This window comes from Oncorhynchus clarkii, chromosome 24 (assembly GCF_045791955.1).
Source record: "Oncorhynchus clarkii lewisi isolate Uvic-CL-2024 chromosome 24, UVic_Ocla_1.0, whole genome shotgun sequence".
In the NCBI taxonomy this organism is placed as follows: domain Eukaryota; kingdom Metazoa; phylum Chordata; class Actinopteri; order Salmoniformes; family Salmonidae; genus Oncorhynchus; species Oncorhynchus clarkii.
In genome coordinates, this window is record NC_092170.1 from 12,498,891 (window position 1) to 12,515,465 (window position 16,575).

Sequence of the window (16,575 nt, forward strand, 5' to 3'; positions counted from 1 at the left end):
CCTCCAGTCTTCTTTGATGTGACACTACAAGCTTGGCACACCTGAACAGAGATGTTCGATCGGGTTCAAGTCCGGGCTCTGGCTGGGCCACTCAAGGACATTCAGAGACTTGTCCCAAAGCCACTCATGCGTTGTCTTGGCTATGTGACTAGTCACCCTGTCCCTGCCACTGAAAAACATCCCCACAGCATGATGCTGCCACCACCATAATTCACCGTAGGGATGGTGCCAGGATTCCTCCAGGTGTGATGCTTGGCATTAAGGCCAAAGAGTTCAATCTTGGTTTCAAAAGACCAGAGAATCTTGTTTCTCATGGTCTGAGAGTCCTTTAGGTGTTTTTTTTTGCAAACTCCAAGCAGGCTGTCATGTGCCTTTTACTGAGGAGTGGCTTTGTCTGGCCACTCTACCATAAAGGCCTGATTGGTGGTGTGCTGCAGAGATGGTTGTCCTTCTGGAAGGTTCTTCCATCATCACAAAGGAACTCTGGAGCTCTGTTAGAGTGACCATCGGGTTCCTGGTCACCTCCCTGACCAAGGCCCTTCTCCCCTGATTGCTCAGTTTGGCTTGGCGACCAGTTATAGGAAGAGTGTTGGTGGTTCCAAACTTCTTCGATTTAAGAATGATGAAGGCCAAGTTGTTCTTGGGGACCTTCAATTCTGCAGAAATGTTTTGGTACACTTCCCCAGATCTGTGCCTCAAAACAATCCCTTCTCGGAGCTCTACGGGCAATTCCTTTGACCTCATGGCTTGGTTTTTGCTCGGACATGCACTGTCAACAGTGTGCCTTTCCAAATTATGTCCAATTTTTGAATTTACAACAGATGGACTCCAATCAAGTTATAGAAACATCTCAAGAATGATCAATGGAAACAGGATGCACCTGAGCTCAATTTCGAGTCTCATAGCAAAGAGTCTGAATACTTATAAGTAAGGTATTTCAGATTTTTATTTTTAATACATTTGCAAAAAAGTTTTTATTTTTTTTTCATTATGGGGTATTGTGTGTAGATTGATGAGGGGTAAAAAATAATTGAATTCTGGAACGAAATACATTGGGAGTCAGGAAGCAAGTGCAGAAGGAGAGTTTAAAAATGAAATGATTCAGTTAAACAGAACATGAGAGGCGTACAGAACGTGAGAGAAATCAATACTACCAAGTGACTGCTGTCTACTGAGGGCTAAATAAAGTGGGAGTAAAAAGGAGATAATGATAACCAGGTGTGTGTAATGATTGTAGCAAGGGCCGGTGGTTAGTGGACCGGCGTGACAGTACCCCCTCGGCCAGGAGGACTGACCCGAGGGCGAGGAGCGGGCCGGTCCGGACGGCGAAGAGGGTAATCCCGGATGATGTTGGGGTCCAGGATGTCTGCCCCTGGGACCCAAGAGCTCTCCTCAGGACTGTATGCCTCCTAGTCCACCAGGTATTGTAGCCAACCCCAATGATGTCAAGAATCCAGGAGGGACCTAATGGCATAGGTAGGGTTCCACTCGATGTCCAGGGGAGGCGGGGGGGTGTCTCGGGGGAGGACCTCTGCCAGGGGACCAGAAACCACTGGCCTGGTGAGGGAGACATGAAAGGATGGTGAGATCCGGTAGTTGGAGGGAAGTTGTTGACGGTAAGTTACCTCATAGACCCTCCGGAGGACCTTGATGGGCCCCACAAACCGGAGACTAAGCTTCCGGCAGGGCACGCGGAGCGGGAGATTCCTAGTGGAGAGCCAGAAGCGATCACCAGGATGGAACCTCCGCCTCACTGCAGTGGCGGTCCGTCTGATCCTTCTGATGGCAGAACCACTCGTTCACTGCAGGGGCCTCGGTCTGGCTCGGAGTCCATGAAGCCAGGGCCGGATGGTATCCCAGGACACACTGGAAGTGAATCAGCCCGGTGGAGGAGTGCCGAAGTGAGTTCTGAGCGTAGTCCTCCCAGGGAAGGAACCGGACCTACTCCCCCTGTCAGTCCTGGCAGTAACTCATTAGGAACCTCCCCAGCTCCTGGTTGATCCTCTCCACCTGCCCATTGGACTGAGGCCGGTACGCGGATGTCAGGCTGACCGTGCCCCCAGCTTCTCCATAAAGGCTTTCCATACCCGCACCCTGAATTGGGGACCACGGTTGGAAACGATGTCCCCCCTGGAAGACCATATTGCCGAAAGACCTGCTGGAATAGTGTCTCCGCAACCTGGAGAGTGCTAGGCAGACGAGAGAGAGGCATAAAACGTAAGGATTTAGAGAATCTGTCAACAACCATAATAAGTTGTAAAACCATCAGAAAGGTGGAGATCAGTTCCGAAGTCTACGGACAGAGAGTGGTAGGTAGACCAGAGAGAGCGATAAAATGGCAGGATTTAGAGAATCTGTCAACAACAACCATAATAGTGGTAAAACCTTCAGAAAGGGGGAGATCAGTTACGAAGTCTATGGACAGATGTGACCAAGGCCGCTGAGACATGGGAAGGGGAATTGGTTTCCCTGCTGGAGCGTCCCGGGGAGATTTGGATTGGCCACATACAGAGCAAGAGTTGACATATTGGGCGACATCCTGCGCCAATACTTGTCGGAAAGGAATTGGATGGTGCGGATGATACCTGGGTGTCCAGTGGCAAGGGATGTGTGCCTAGGTCAACAGCCGATCCTCTTACCCCCGTGGGGACGTAGATGTGTTCTGGAGGGCAGGTAGCCAGAGCGGGTTCCCTCTCCAGAGCCTGGCGGATGTCCACATCTACATCCTAAAACACGGGGGTAACAATATGGGAGAACAGATTGATGGGCTGGAGGGCACTCACAAGACCCTCCACCGACGTGGAACCACAGGGTACGGGATTGCATGTCCCCTGGCATCCTGGTCCCCAGGCAGTGATTCTTTATTTGTTGTTGAATTTTTTACCCCTTTTTCTCCCCAATTTCGTGGTATCCAATTGTTAGTAGTTACTATCTTGTCTCATCACTACAACTCCCGTACGGGCTCGGGAGAGACGAAGGTTGATAGTCATGTGTCCTCCGATACACAACCCAACCAAGCCGCACTGCTTCTTAACACAACGCGCATCCAACCCTGAAGTCAGCCGCACCAATGTGTTGGAGGAAACACCCTGCACCTGGCAACCTTGGTTAGCGTGCACTGCGCCTGGCACGCCACAGGAGTCGCTTGTGCACGATGAGACAAGGATATCCCTACCGGCCAAACCCTCCCTAACCCCGGACGACGCTAGGTCAATTGTGCGTCGCCCCACGGACCTCCCGGTCGCGGCCGGTTACGACAGAGCCTGGGCCCAGAGTCTCTGGTGGCACAGCTGGCGCTGCAGTACAGCGCCCTTAACCACTGCGCCACCTGGGACGCCCCAGGCAGTGATTCTTATCCTCGACCAGGATATGGTGGGGTTATGACGTTGGAGTCATGGAAGGCCGAGGATGACTTTGTGTACGGGTGGGGTGATGATGAGGAAGGCTTTCCTGGCACATGGGTCCCACGGTGAGGGTGAATGGTGCTGTGATGTGCGTAATTGTGTCCCAATGGTCACGTATCCAGGGCTTGATTCGGAAAAGTAGAGGAGAGCAGGTACAAAGTTATGGTCCTGGAGGAGGCAAGTGCCTGGTTGATTAAGTTCCCTGCGGCACCAGAGTCCACTAGAGCTGTAGAGACAACACTTGAGGGACAGCCAGCCAGTGAAATGGGAACCAGAAAGGGTTTGGCGGAAAATTATGATGATGGAATACTCATGCCTACCCTGGGAGATGGAAGGTCCCGGAGACACCTCTGCTCTAGTGGACCCCGGGTTCGGATGCACCGGACAACACTGAAGCTGGTGCCCATCCTGGCCTGCAATAGGGACAGAGCCCCAGGTGTCTCCGGCGACGCCGCTCTGCCACGGAGAGGTGTATAGCCCCTACCTCCATGGGTTCAGGCTCTGCCTCAGGACAGCCAAAGGAGGAAGGCGAGTGCGAGGTGGGCACAGGCGCTCCCAAAGATTGCCACCCTGACAAGCCAACTCCGTCTGGACCTCTTCACGCAGTCCTCTCCAGAATAGAGTGTGGAGCACCGGCTCATTCTATCCGCTGGAGACTGCCACAGTCCGAAAGGTGAAGGTGTACTCCGCAGCGATCTGGGCACCCTGCTGGAGTTGGAGAAGTCACTCACCTCCCTCTCTGCCCTCTGGAGGATGGTTGAAGACCACCCTGAACAGAGCCATAAACTCTCATCGGAACCCAGCTCCTCCTCTCCTCTCTCCCAGATGGCTGTGGTCCACTCCAACGCCCACCCTGTCAGCAGGTATATGACCGTAGCAACCTTGGATCTCTCGGTCGTGGTTGCTCCCATCTGATAGGCGAAATAGAGGGAGCACTGGAGTAGGAAGCCAAGGCATTTCAACGGAGTACCGTGATACTTCTCCGGAAGGGACAGTAGGGCATCACTGACCTGGGAGGACTGAGCTCAGTAGGCTGGGGGACTGGCTCACTGTGATCACCCGCGGTAGGAGGCCTTCTGATAGGGGTATTGAGAGCCTCACTGGGTGTGTCGAGGCGGTAGATAACGCGTAGGTGGAGTAGATGACCCTGTTCCTTGACCGTCTGGAAGATGGTTTTATCCTTTGCTGCTTCCATGTTGCGAGGTAGTATTCTGTAACTAAATACGGCGGGAGTCAGGAAGCAGGTGCAGAAGGTGAGTTTAATAATGAAACAATGCTGATGAACAGAAAATGAGAAGCGTACAGAACGTGAGAGAAAACAATACTATCTAGTGACTGCTGTCTACTGAGGGCTAAATAAATGGGGAGAAATCAAGGAGATAATGATGACCAGGTGTGAGTAATGATTGTTGCCAGGGCCGGTGGTTAGTAGACCAGCGACATCAAGGGCTGGAGAGAAGGAGCGGGAGTAGGCGTGACAAATCCCTTTTAGAATAAGGCTGTAACATAACAAAATGTGCAAAAAGTGAAGGGGTCTGAATACTTTCCGAATGCACTGTGCAACATCATAAATTAGCATTGTTACTACTCATCATTCCACAACCCATTCCCCACCCCAGTGATATCATTGATTACGACACACACTGGGTAACGCATGACTGACGTGTCATTACAGGCTCATTGATCATGCCACTGGTTTTTATGGCTCCATGCTCAGATTAATGGTGTGGAATGATGACAAATCATTATCCCTTATTCAGCGTTGTAACCAGACCTGGGTTCAAATTGTATTTGAAATAATTTAAATTACTTTAGCTGGGCTTGATTGAGCTTGCTTGGTACAAGGGAACCAATAGGATAGTTGCAAAATTGCAAACCCTGCCCATTTGACAGGCTAAAACAAATGGTAGTAATATTGGAAAGATTTAAAAACAGTATTTGAACCCTGGTCTGGGTGTGACTGCAGGACCCTATCAGTAGAACCATCAACAGAGTCTATCCTAGAGCTCCCTTTATATATCTTTCCGTCTTTCAGTTTTCATTTTGATTTAATTTGCAATCTTAGTGAGATACGCTCTAAATTAGTAATGGCCGGTTTTAAATTTTTCACCATTTTAGATCACTTCACTTAAAATCGTTCTTTTGGGGATCACACTGTCCACTCTATTGTCCTTCTGACAGTATATTCACACATAATAGAATATCTCTTTTCACCTTTCACTCTAACATATTCTCTGTTATTCTCCATTGCTCATCATCTCTTTCTCTCTTTGGCTTTCTGTCCCGCTCCCTTTGTCTCTCTTTCCTCACCTCATTTCCCTCTCTCCCTCCTCTGTCATCTGGTTGCCATGGCGATATATTTTTATTAGGATCTCTTTTTATTAGGTGAAACAGTTGCGTTCCACTTCCTTCCAGACCATTGTCTGTCTGCAACCGTTGTCTGACTACACAAGTTGGGCAGATGATGTCGTCCAATCACACATTTCCATTCTTACAGCCACCATCTGATGGGAATGATGTGATTGGTGATTTGCAATCAGCATTCCAGCATTCCAGACGCTTAACTCTCCACACCCAGACTCCACACACACATAGACATGCGTATGTTCATGCACACACACACATGCAAGAAGGCACACACACAAGCAACCAAAACACAGACACACACAAACACACACACACACAAACACACACAAACACAGACAGACACACATCAGACTCGCTTATGGAAATAATTGACCTTTTCTCCTGTTCATCAATATGCCAGCTGGTGTCTGTGTCCTCTACAAGGAGAGGAGGCTGTGAAGGAGCTCATATATACTCTAGTAGTGGATCCCAGGCTCCCTGTATCCATATCAGACAGAGGAGAGTCAGACTAGCCAGAGGAAATCGGTCTGGGAGTCTGGGAAAGGCACTTGACATTTCACTGGCTTTTTATGAGAACCTCTGGGAATTATCAAGGCTTACTTTGTATGTAAATGTTTCCTCTCATGGTAAACGACAAACACATGCACACACAAGCAGACAGCCAGACACACACACACAGCCCGACACACACTCACACACGCATTACACATACAGACATGTCTATACTCAGTACGGTAGCTTCTGCTTGTAAGCTCTAAAGAAAGAACACAATGTCCTATGTCAACTCTGAGATTCTGTCAATCACTGTGTTCTGACCTTGGGCTCATACTGCTTCTCTTTTATGGGGAAAAACAACAAGACCCACTGTTCTCAGTCCCAGTGCAAACCTGCCATCCAGTGGCAACTGGAGTGTACTGCATTTAATAGACCACCAACAGTCACGGCTGAATCATGCCTGTGTCGATGTAACCATATAATTACATAGAGTTGATTTAATAGGATGTCTGTGGATGTAACATCCACAAGGTTTTGCCATAGTCATGTAGGGAAACAAATGCATTGACTCGTTCCGTCTAAGTGATAATCTCTATATTGAAATAAAGGCACATTGAACCACTTTTATCTCACCCTTTAAAAACATATCTTAAAAAATATGATGTGCTGAGGAGTGTTTCACCGTGATCTTCTTGGTAGTGATATCTAAACTTAATCATTACTTGAACCGTCATCTAATATTATGATCAAAGACAGTGTGTGCGTGTGTGCGTGTGTGTGTGTCTCCATCTCTCCCAGGGTACCATGGTCTGTACTGTGAGGAAGAATACAACGAGTGTTTGTCAGCCCCCTGCCAGAACTACGCTACCTGCAGAGACCTCATCAACGCTTACGAATGTGTCTGCACTCCCCAGTATGAAGGTAGGGGTGTGTGTGTATGTGTGACTGACAACTCAACGGGGACAGTTTTAAGTATGTTATCCTGGGGTGGGCTTGTGTGATGATGCTGATACTGCAATATGTATGCTAATTCAATGAGTTTCTACAACCTGTATTACAAATGTATTCATATAAGGGATTGTATGTTGTCTACAGTATGTGTTTTTGTAGCAAGATAGAGTGCTGAGTTGGTGTAAACTGGTATATGTAGAGAACCTAGATTCAAATACTATTTGTAATCATGTCAGATACTTATGCTGTGCTTGATTGAGCTTGTCTGTTGCAATGGAACCAATAGAAAAGTCCCAAATGTACAAACACAGCCCCCCTGGCACTCCAGACATGCTAAAGCTAACGCTTAAAGTGTTTGAAATATTTTTAATGGTATTTGAACCCAGGTCTATAGAGAGTACTGTGAGTGCGTCATAATGGGTCATATGTGTGTGTACCTGTGCAGGCAGACACTGTGAGATCTACAGGGATCCTTGTCTGAAGGCTCACTGTCAGAATGGAGGACGCTGTGATAGTGTGGGCCTGAACGCCACCTGTGTCTGCCCAACTGGTTACCTGGGTGAGGATTTCAACTCTGCACTGTATGTGTGTGTGTGTGCGTGCATGCATGTGTGCGCGCGAGTGTGTGTGTGTGTGTGTGTGTATACACATCTGTCACCCAGTCTATCATAATGGGCCTTGGTGACACAGGTGGGAGGGAGTAGGCTGTTCTGACTAGGGAGCAAACCCCCTCTGATCACTTTGAAAATATACCTGTACCTGCTGTTCCAGTTAAACATAACCCTCCCCCCACGCTATCGGTTCTCTCAGGGGAGGACTGTGAGGTTGATGCCAACGAGTGTGAGAGCAACCCCTGTCATCACGGTGGAACCTGCATCGACCAATCAAATGCCTACACCTGCCACTGCCCCCCAGGCTGGATAGGGGCCAGCTGTGAGATACGTAAGTACATTACCCAGAATCCCCTGTTTGAATGAGTTAATTATGATATATGATTACATGTATATGCATTTCTTAGGTTATTCATAACAATCTGTCTGTCTCTCTCTCAGACTTGCAGTGGAAGACGGCCCACCCTGAGGACACCCTGACCAACATGCCACGTCACTCCCTCTACATCATCATCGGTGCCCTGTGCGTGGCCTTCGTCCTCATGCTCATCATCCTCATCGTGGGCATCTGCCGCATCAGCCGCATCGAGTACCAGGGCTCATCTCGCCATGCCTACCAGGAGTTCTACAACTGCCGCAGCATCGACAGCGAGTTCAGCAACGCCATCGCTTCCATCCGCCACGCCAGGTGAGACGGCACAATGTTCGCTCACTCTAAGAATACAAGTGCCCCAACATTGTTAACATTTAATGTATTAATTTGATACAGCCATTACAAACACCTCCTGTTATAGATTTACTGTTCACCTGGAGATAAAGGCCCATTCAAGTATCAAGTTTTTAATGTCAGTGAAATGCCATTCTTGCAAACTCTAAACCCAAGAATACAATAATCAATAACAATGTAATACTAGAAAAAACACGAGATAAAGGCCCGTTCCGGTAGATTTATGGGGAAATGTGTAATACCTCTCTTACAATGCCATATTCCTATTACTCAGTTTGTAACATGCAACATCTCCTTTCTAACATTACACTCCCCTGCCACCTGTATGTCATTCTCAACCTAGCAACTCTACACTTGAAACATTAGGAACTTCCTTGCGTGTAGCTAGCTGTCCTACCTGAAGTGATGTTCCATGTATGTGTTTTCGTCCCCTCTCTCAGATTTGGGAAGAAGTCCCGGCCAGCCATGTACGACGCCGCACCCATCACCTACGAGGACTACAGCCCTGACGACAAGCCCCTGGTCACTTTGATCAAAACAAAAGATTTGTAGAAAACACAGAGGCAGCACACCCACCCACACACAGTATCACGCATCACCTGTTCACACACACAACTAACTGGACATGTTCGGATGTGCACCAATACACACAAATTCAGTCAATGCAAACCATTTAGTATTTCTTTACATAAACATTGAAAAAATAAATGTGGACAAAACAATAGTCCTGCGGGAAGAAAAATACAAATCTATTTTACGGTTGGAATATCCATAAAGCTACTGTAGCATAAGAGCGCACCTTGCATTATGCTACTTCTCTCCAGTAGAATGTGACTACATTACCCAGGATGCCATTGGGGTCCTAAAGGGGGCGGTTCCTGACATCCCCCACCCACCCATGAGCTCAGTTTAAAGTGTAGATTCAGCAGAGGCTGCTGATAGGAGTTCTTACAGGTGTGGTAGAAATAGGTGCACTTGTCATAGTGCAGTACGATATATATATATCTTTCTATATAAAAAATCTGCAGTAGGTTGCCTTACTTGATGCATGGGTAGATTTGATGGTTTCTGCATAATTTTGAAACCCGTACATTGTGATTGATTTACTGTATCTTTACCAGGTTTGTGCCAAAATCGTCTCCTTCTTCAGGCAACAACTTGTGGTAGAAGTAGAACAGACGTAAAAACCACTATGGGGGAAGCTTTAAAACAGTGTTTTAAAAAAACAAACATTGGTTGTCATGTTTTTGTTATTTACAAGTTCTGTACAAGTAAAGAAGGAGAAATAATTGTATTCACAGTGTTGTATGGTTTCCCTATATGAGGACAGTGTTTTTCGCAGGAGTGGTCGGAGTAGCCAATGGGCGGGTCTTGTGTGGATGACTGACAGGTGGGGAGGGCGGGTCTTGTGTGGATGATTGACAGGTGGGGGTCAGCTGGTGAGTCTGCTCCAGTAACATGTGCTTCTGTGTCCCAGGTATAGGTGTCTCTCTCTGTCTGCGTGCGGTTGTGTTGTTCCACTCAGGGTCAACCCCTGGGTGGATTGGTTTTGGGGCGCCGGATGGGCGGAACATTTTAGACCATTCCATTGGTTCTTAATGTAATCTCTGCCCACCCAGAGCACTGAGTGAGCTCTCCACTTGACTGATGTTTAGCCAACTAGGATCATTGTCCTTTTTCTAAAAGAGAAGAACCACATGATTATTATCTATGTTCAATGATGTAACAATAAAGATTGAAGTGAACACAAACCCAGCTGGTGTCTAGTGTGAGTTCCGTGGTGTTTGTTCTTATCATGACACCAGAGGTCTATTTGTGTCTAGGAAAACATTTGACTCACAGGGTTCTGTTGACTCAATGGAAATGTACTATGACAAGACTTGGTCACTGTAATACACGTATTTAAACATGCATTTAATATGTAAAACCTCAGCTCACTGACGCACTCATCCCGTCACGCCGGCTCGAGCATTGGGCAGCAACAAAGGGATCGCCACTTCCTGCGGTCTTTGGCCATCTTCTCCGCGGTGCTCCAGCTCTACTGGTGTCTACTGTTCATTGTTCTCCATGTTGTCTTGGGCCTTTCTTCTGTGTGTCTTCTGGAGTCCAATGGACAGCTAACCTTGGAATGGAATTTGCATATCTTCTTAGAACATGTCCAATCCAGCTCCAACAGCGTCTCTTGAGTTTTGTGACCAAAATCTTAGCAATTAGATCTCAATACCCTTGAACTGGGAAAATAATACTGAAGTCGCAAAGATGATTTATCACGACATGACAACTGGATTTGGATAACCTCCAAAGCACAAGACTAAGTACTCTTTTTGGACAAAGCACAAGACTAAGTACTCTTTTTGGACAAAGCACAAGACTAAGTACTCTTTTTGGACAAAGCACAAGACTAAGTACTCTTTTTGGACAAAGCACAAGGCTAAGTACTCTTTTTAGACAAAGCACAAGACTAAGTACTCTTTTTGGACAAAGCACAAGACTAAGTACTCTTTTTGGACAAAGCACAAGACTAAGTACTCTTTTTGGACAAAGCACAAGACTAAGTACTCTTTTTGGACAAAGCACAAGACTAAGTACTCTTTTTGGACAAAGCACAAGACTAAGTACTCTTTTTGGACAAAGCACAAGACTAAGTACTCTTTTTGGACAAAGCACAAGACTAAGTAAACTTTTTGGACAAAGCACAAGACTAAGTACTCTTTTTGGACAAAGCACAAGACTAAGTACTCTTTTTGGACAAAGCACAAGACTAAGTACTCTTTTTGGACAAAGCACAAGACTAAGTAAACTTTTTGGACAAAGCACAAGACTAAGTACTCTTTTTGGACAAAGCACAAGACTAAGTACTCTTTTTGGACAAAGCACAAGACTAAGTACTCTTTTTGGACAAAGCACAAGACTAAGTAAACTTTTTGGACAAAGCACAAGGCTAAGTACTCTTTTTGGACAAAGCACAAGACTAAGTAAACTTTTTGGACAAAGCACAAGACTAAGTACTCTTTTTGGACAAAGCACAAGACTAAGTAAACTTTTTGGACAAAGCACAAGACTAAGTGAAATACTAAGACCTCGCCTCACTTAGACTAGTACTTTGAAAACCAACTCAAAATTATTTCATATCAATATTGTGCATTTCACAACTCCTGAGAACCTTATCAATCTTATCAACTGAAGAAAAAACAGGTAAAAACCAGAGGTTTTGTCAGCACTGGCGTTATCTATCATCAAGCCACCAAAAGACACAACGGACACTATATGACCTCAACAACACTGGCCAGACAGTTTTCAGGATTAACTCAACACCCACTACAATGGGACAATGGTCAACATGTTTCCACTAATAGACACTCTCTCCATGCCTTGTTTCTCCAGACCACATGCCAGCAGTGGGAAATACATATGTTGTTAGCCCTGTGTGGCCTTGGTGACTTCCTGCTTGATCCAGATGTTCCTAGAGTAAACATCTGTAAATACAGGCTAGCTGTGGTGTTGTCTCGACACTCGCCGCACCTAAAAACACACACACGGACACACACACACACAAATACACCCAGGGCCACACACACGTATGCATACACGGACACACACATGTGCGCATGGACACACACACACGCACGCACGCACGCACGCACGCACACACACACACACACACACACACACACACACACACACACACACACACACACACACACACACACACACACACACACACACACACAGATGAGATGAGAGGAACCAGTGGTTATTGATGAGTTTCACCCTACACTGCAGTCTGAGTGGGGGACTTTCGTTGACCTCTACCCCCTTTCCCCTTTCCTTGACCTACAGGGTCACGGGCACTGTTTGGCCTCCGTAGGGATCCATTGGTGGGCATAGCTCCTATAAACTGAGTCATGGCTAGATCTGATGGAGCCATTTCACTGGAGCCAGAAGGCTGGAATGTAGAAGTGCGCCATCAACCATCAAAACCATGACCGTTTGGGCAAACCATAACAGGACACAGCAATTAGTAAACCAAGCTGTGGAGTAACACTGACCAAAAATGCTTGAAATACTAGCAATATTTTTATGTGAGCCTTTAATATGCAGTCAATGGAATTATTTAGCGAAATTCCAGCAGGATAGTTTGTTTCTGTTCTCTGTGTTCTCTGGCTTGCAATAGGGCTCGTCCTGTCGTTACTTGCTGCTGTCGCTACCGCCCCCTGCAGACCAGTCTCGGAACTGCTCGCAGGCGGAGCTTCATCACGCTTCATTGGAATTCACTGTCTGTTTCTCCAGATTGCAGAAGAGAAGAAGCAAGCCCCGAGAACGAGCAGATGTGAGCTGGACTACACAGAGAATAACCAGCTTCAGTAGAGACGAAAACCTTTGATTATTCTAAAATGTGGCAGCCAGCGACAGAGCGATTGCAGGTATGGATTGATTAGTATTCCAGACCAGCGCATTTTTAGGGATATTAATGTCTGTCTGTCTGATGTTTAACGGTATGAAAACCCATCGTGCATATTAGCCTGATCTCTGTGTTTTTTTGCTTAGATGCAAAACAGTCTTCTTCGGATGTGTTGTGTGTTTCAGTCCTATCATTGCAGAAATTATTGTTTTATTACGCAGGTGGCCGCCTGCGCGATGGTATGCTCGTTTCTCTGAATTCAAACCCTCTCTCTTTCGTGTTGCCTCCTCCCCCGAGTAGCCCCATTACCCAACTAGTTCTAGGCTACGTTGTATCGCGTTCATACACGTTACGCAAGCCTGCTAGGTTACAGTGTAAACTATAGGTTTATCAGACTACTGGAACTCCGCTTGAATTATGGCCTTCCCCTTTTCATCATGATAAACCATTCTGAGAATGTGCTATATTGTGTAACATCTACTTGCTGGACCCCATTTCTGTCAATCTGTTTTTTAGTTTGAGTAATGTTGCAGAGGCCATGGATCACCCTATAGTAGGGATCATCAACTAGATTCAGCCGCTGGCCTTGAGCGGAGGGTCAGGGGGCAAGAACGTAATTACAAAATATTTGTAGACTGCAAATTGACCGATAGAAGCCCAAACAGATACAATATTTGATTAAAACATAATCATTTCAAAACTTGCTTACATTTGTATAGGATCACATTCACATAATATGCCATAGTTTGTACTATGGGACTACCAATCACGGCCGGTTGTGATACAGCCTAGAATCGAAACCAGGGTCTGTAGTGACTCCTCTAGCACTGAGATACAGTGCCTTAGACCGCTGCGCCACTCTGGAGCGACTCATCAATCTATACACAATACCTCATTATGGCAAAGCGAAAACCGTTTATAAAAATTGAATGTACACAAATATATATAAAAAACAGAAATACCTTTATACATAAGCACTGCCGATTTTAGCATGTAAATCTTGGTGGGGCAAAAAAAAAGAAGAAAAGTGGAATGCATGCCAGCAAAGCCACTACACAGCACTAAACAATACATTAGTTGCACTTTAACGGTGACAAATGGTGCCCACAAACTGTTAGGGCCTACATAAAGCTAGCTCAACTGCTACACCTGGCTACCAGTGGAGTCTTGTCTGGCAGCGAAACAGTTCGTTCAGCCTCATTTACTGCCTTTAAAAAAACATAGCTGATATGGTTGACTTGCTTAAGCAAATGTGGTTTCTAATGACAATTGAGATGTACAAACTATGGCATAAGGGGACGACAAGCGGATAAGAGGCAATCCGTAGTTTTGATTAATACACGAACCGAGCTAGGATGGACGTTAGTCAATATAACTTTTGAAATGTACAGCGACAGAATTCAGAACATGGGCCGTTCTAACAGTGCTCTCCCTGTACACCAAGTCAGAACCGTAGGATGAATAAAGGGGCATAAAAGCAGACAATGAAAGCTCCTACAATATTTGACGATTACATTTCTCTAAAACAGGTTATAGGCTACAGTAAAACAGTCAGAACAGTAGGCAAAAATAATAGCGGTAAATATACCAAATTATTAGGGTGAGGCACATGGGCTACTAACATTTTACTCCACAACATACACTTAGTATTACTGTCTTAGCTACAGTATACATATCTCCCTGGCATATTACATCATTTATGAAGCTGCATACAATACATTTTTGGACTCACATTGTTGTGCTCGGCTAATCTTGCTTCTACACCTGCATTGCTTGCTGTTTGGGTTTTCAGGCTTGGTTTCTGTACAGCACTTTGTGACATCAGATGACGTAAGAAGGGCTTTATAAATACATTTGATTGACTTGAATAGAAAGGTGGTGCGGCGGTCCTCCGAGTTATCAGTTGTTTTGACTACGGCACAAATCATGGTTCATTGATAGCACGCCCAATGTTGACATTTTCTCATTTTAAATTTGGAAAAGAGCTCCTTAATCCCAGATGTGGGGCCACACAGCCACTGTCAGTGATTCCTTCCAAACCACTCGTTGAATATGTGATTTCCAACTTGTTTGTAATGTTTATATCCAATTGCCGATGAGCACCGATTCGTTTTATCTATAATTTCTCTTCATATGACAAGAATTAAAAAGGATTTTCCAGTAGATTGTCGATTTGATTCACGATGATGACTGCTAGCTAAGATTGTCAAAGTATGATGTTGACATGATCAGTCCAATCAAAGCTACTGTACATATAAAGGGATTTGACGTCATTTTATCTGTGGACAATGACCTTTAGCCTTCTTGGATGGGCACTTCTATGGCAGCAGCCAAGGGGCTAGAATTTTCAAGGTCTGCTCTTATAAGGTCCCACAGTTAACAGTGCATGTCAGAGCAAAAACCAAGCCAAGTGGTTGAAGGAATTGTCCGTAAAGCTCCGAGACAGGATTGTGTCGAGGCACAGATCTGGGGAAGGGTACCAAATATTTCTGCAGCATTAAGGTCTCCAAGAACATAGTGGCCTCTTAAATGGAAGAAGTTTGGAACCACCAAGACTCTTCCTAGAGCTGGCCGCCTGGCCAAACTGAGCAATCAAGAGAGAAGGGCCTTGGTTAGAGAGGTGACCAAGAACCCGATGGTCACTCTGGCAGAGCTCCAGAGTTCCTCTGTGAAGATGGGAGAACCTTCCAGGAGGACAACCATCTCTGCAGCACTCCACCAATCAGGCTATAACGTAACAGATTGTGGAAAAAGTGAAGGGGCCTGAATACTTTCCGAATGCGCTGTATGTGTCTATTATGCTTGGGAATACTTTGGAACAGATTTCCCAAATTAAAGTCACTTGGACCTGATTTGCTGGCGTTTTTACCGTCTTTTATGTCCAACAATAAAAAATAAAAAAAATAATAAAAAAAATACAACTTTTTTGGGGGGGGTCAGAACTTGGGGGGCCAAATATTATAATATTCAGCCTGCAGGCCACCAGTTAGGGAACCCTGCCTTTATAGTCTAGTCCCACAGAGCAAACCGTGGTGTCATTAATCACTACAATTCAAGTAATTACCACGGATTCTCTGAGCTGTTTGGAAGTGGTGAAAAAATGGTTTAATGACACGTATTTTGATCTTCAGGGGCACTGAGACTGGCTTCACGTCTCCTCTAATGATATCCAGATGTTGCGTGGACTACTTTGCCAAATTAACTTGCACAATCCCCCTCACAGTGCTTGCCCTGGCATCAAGAAGATTGAATCTCGTAGTAAACTTGGGTAAATAGTTTGAAGTGATACTATCTACATATTTTACAACTCCACGCCTTGAAATACTACCACTTTAAGAGGTGAATGTTTATCACATTGTAATTGAGTAATTACACCTTACACCAGCCACCAGACCAGAAAGGACCAATTTATTCCCATCACAGGTTCTGATATACATAAGGACCTATACACATAACCTCCATACTTCTGCACAATTATGTTTGCCTACATTAATGTACAGACTGTTAAAAACATTATTTCATCCTCATAGGGGCCTCTGAAGTGCTTAACCCTCTTCAACTTTTGGTCACAATGCCGGCGTAATGTGACAAAAGTGCCCATTCAAGCATTTCTCAAAA

General features: G+C 45.6%; 2 protein-coding genes across 2 annotated transcripts in view; both read left to right on the plus strand.

Annotated features, from left to right (window-relative positions):
• Positions 1-10,295, plus strand: part of LOC139382534 (delta and Notch-like epidermal growth factor-related receptor) — an 83,388-nt gene extending 73,093 nt beyond the window's left edge. Inside the window, exons 9-13 of the mRNA XM_071126632.1 lie at positions 7,065-7,187; positions 7,663-7,776; positions 8,028-8,159; positions 8,270-8,516; positions 8,996-10,295. Coding sequence (XP_070982733.1) covers positions 7,065-7,187; positions 7,663-7,776; positions 8,028-8,159; positions 8,270-8,516; positions 8,996-9,107 — 728 coding nt within the window. The 3' untranslated portion in view covers positions 9,108-10,295. The remainder of the gene's footprint in view (positions 1-7,064; positions 7,188-7,662; positions 7,777-8,027; positions 8,160-8,269; positions 8,517-8,995) is intronic.
• A 2,536-nt stretch (positions 10,296-12,831) lies between these two features.
• Positions 12,832-16,575, plus strand: part of LOC139383040 (PTB-containing, cubilin and LRP1-interacting protein-like) — a 37,414-nt gene continuing 33,670 nt past the window's right edge. The window contains exon 1 of the mRNA XM_071127336.1: positions 12,832-12,979. Coding sequence (XP_070983437.1) covers positions 12,950-12,979 — 30 coding nt within the window. The 5' untranslated portion in view covers positions 12,832-12,949. The remainder of the gene's footprint in view (positions 12,980-16,575) is intronic.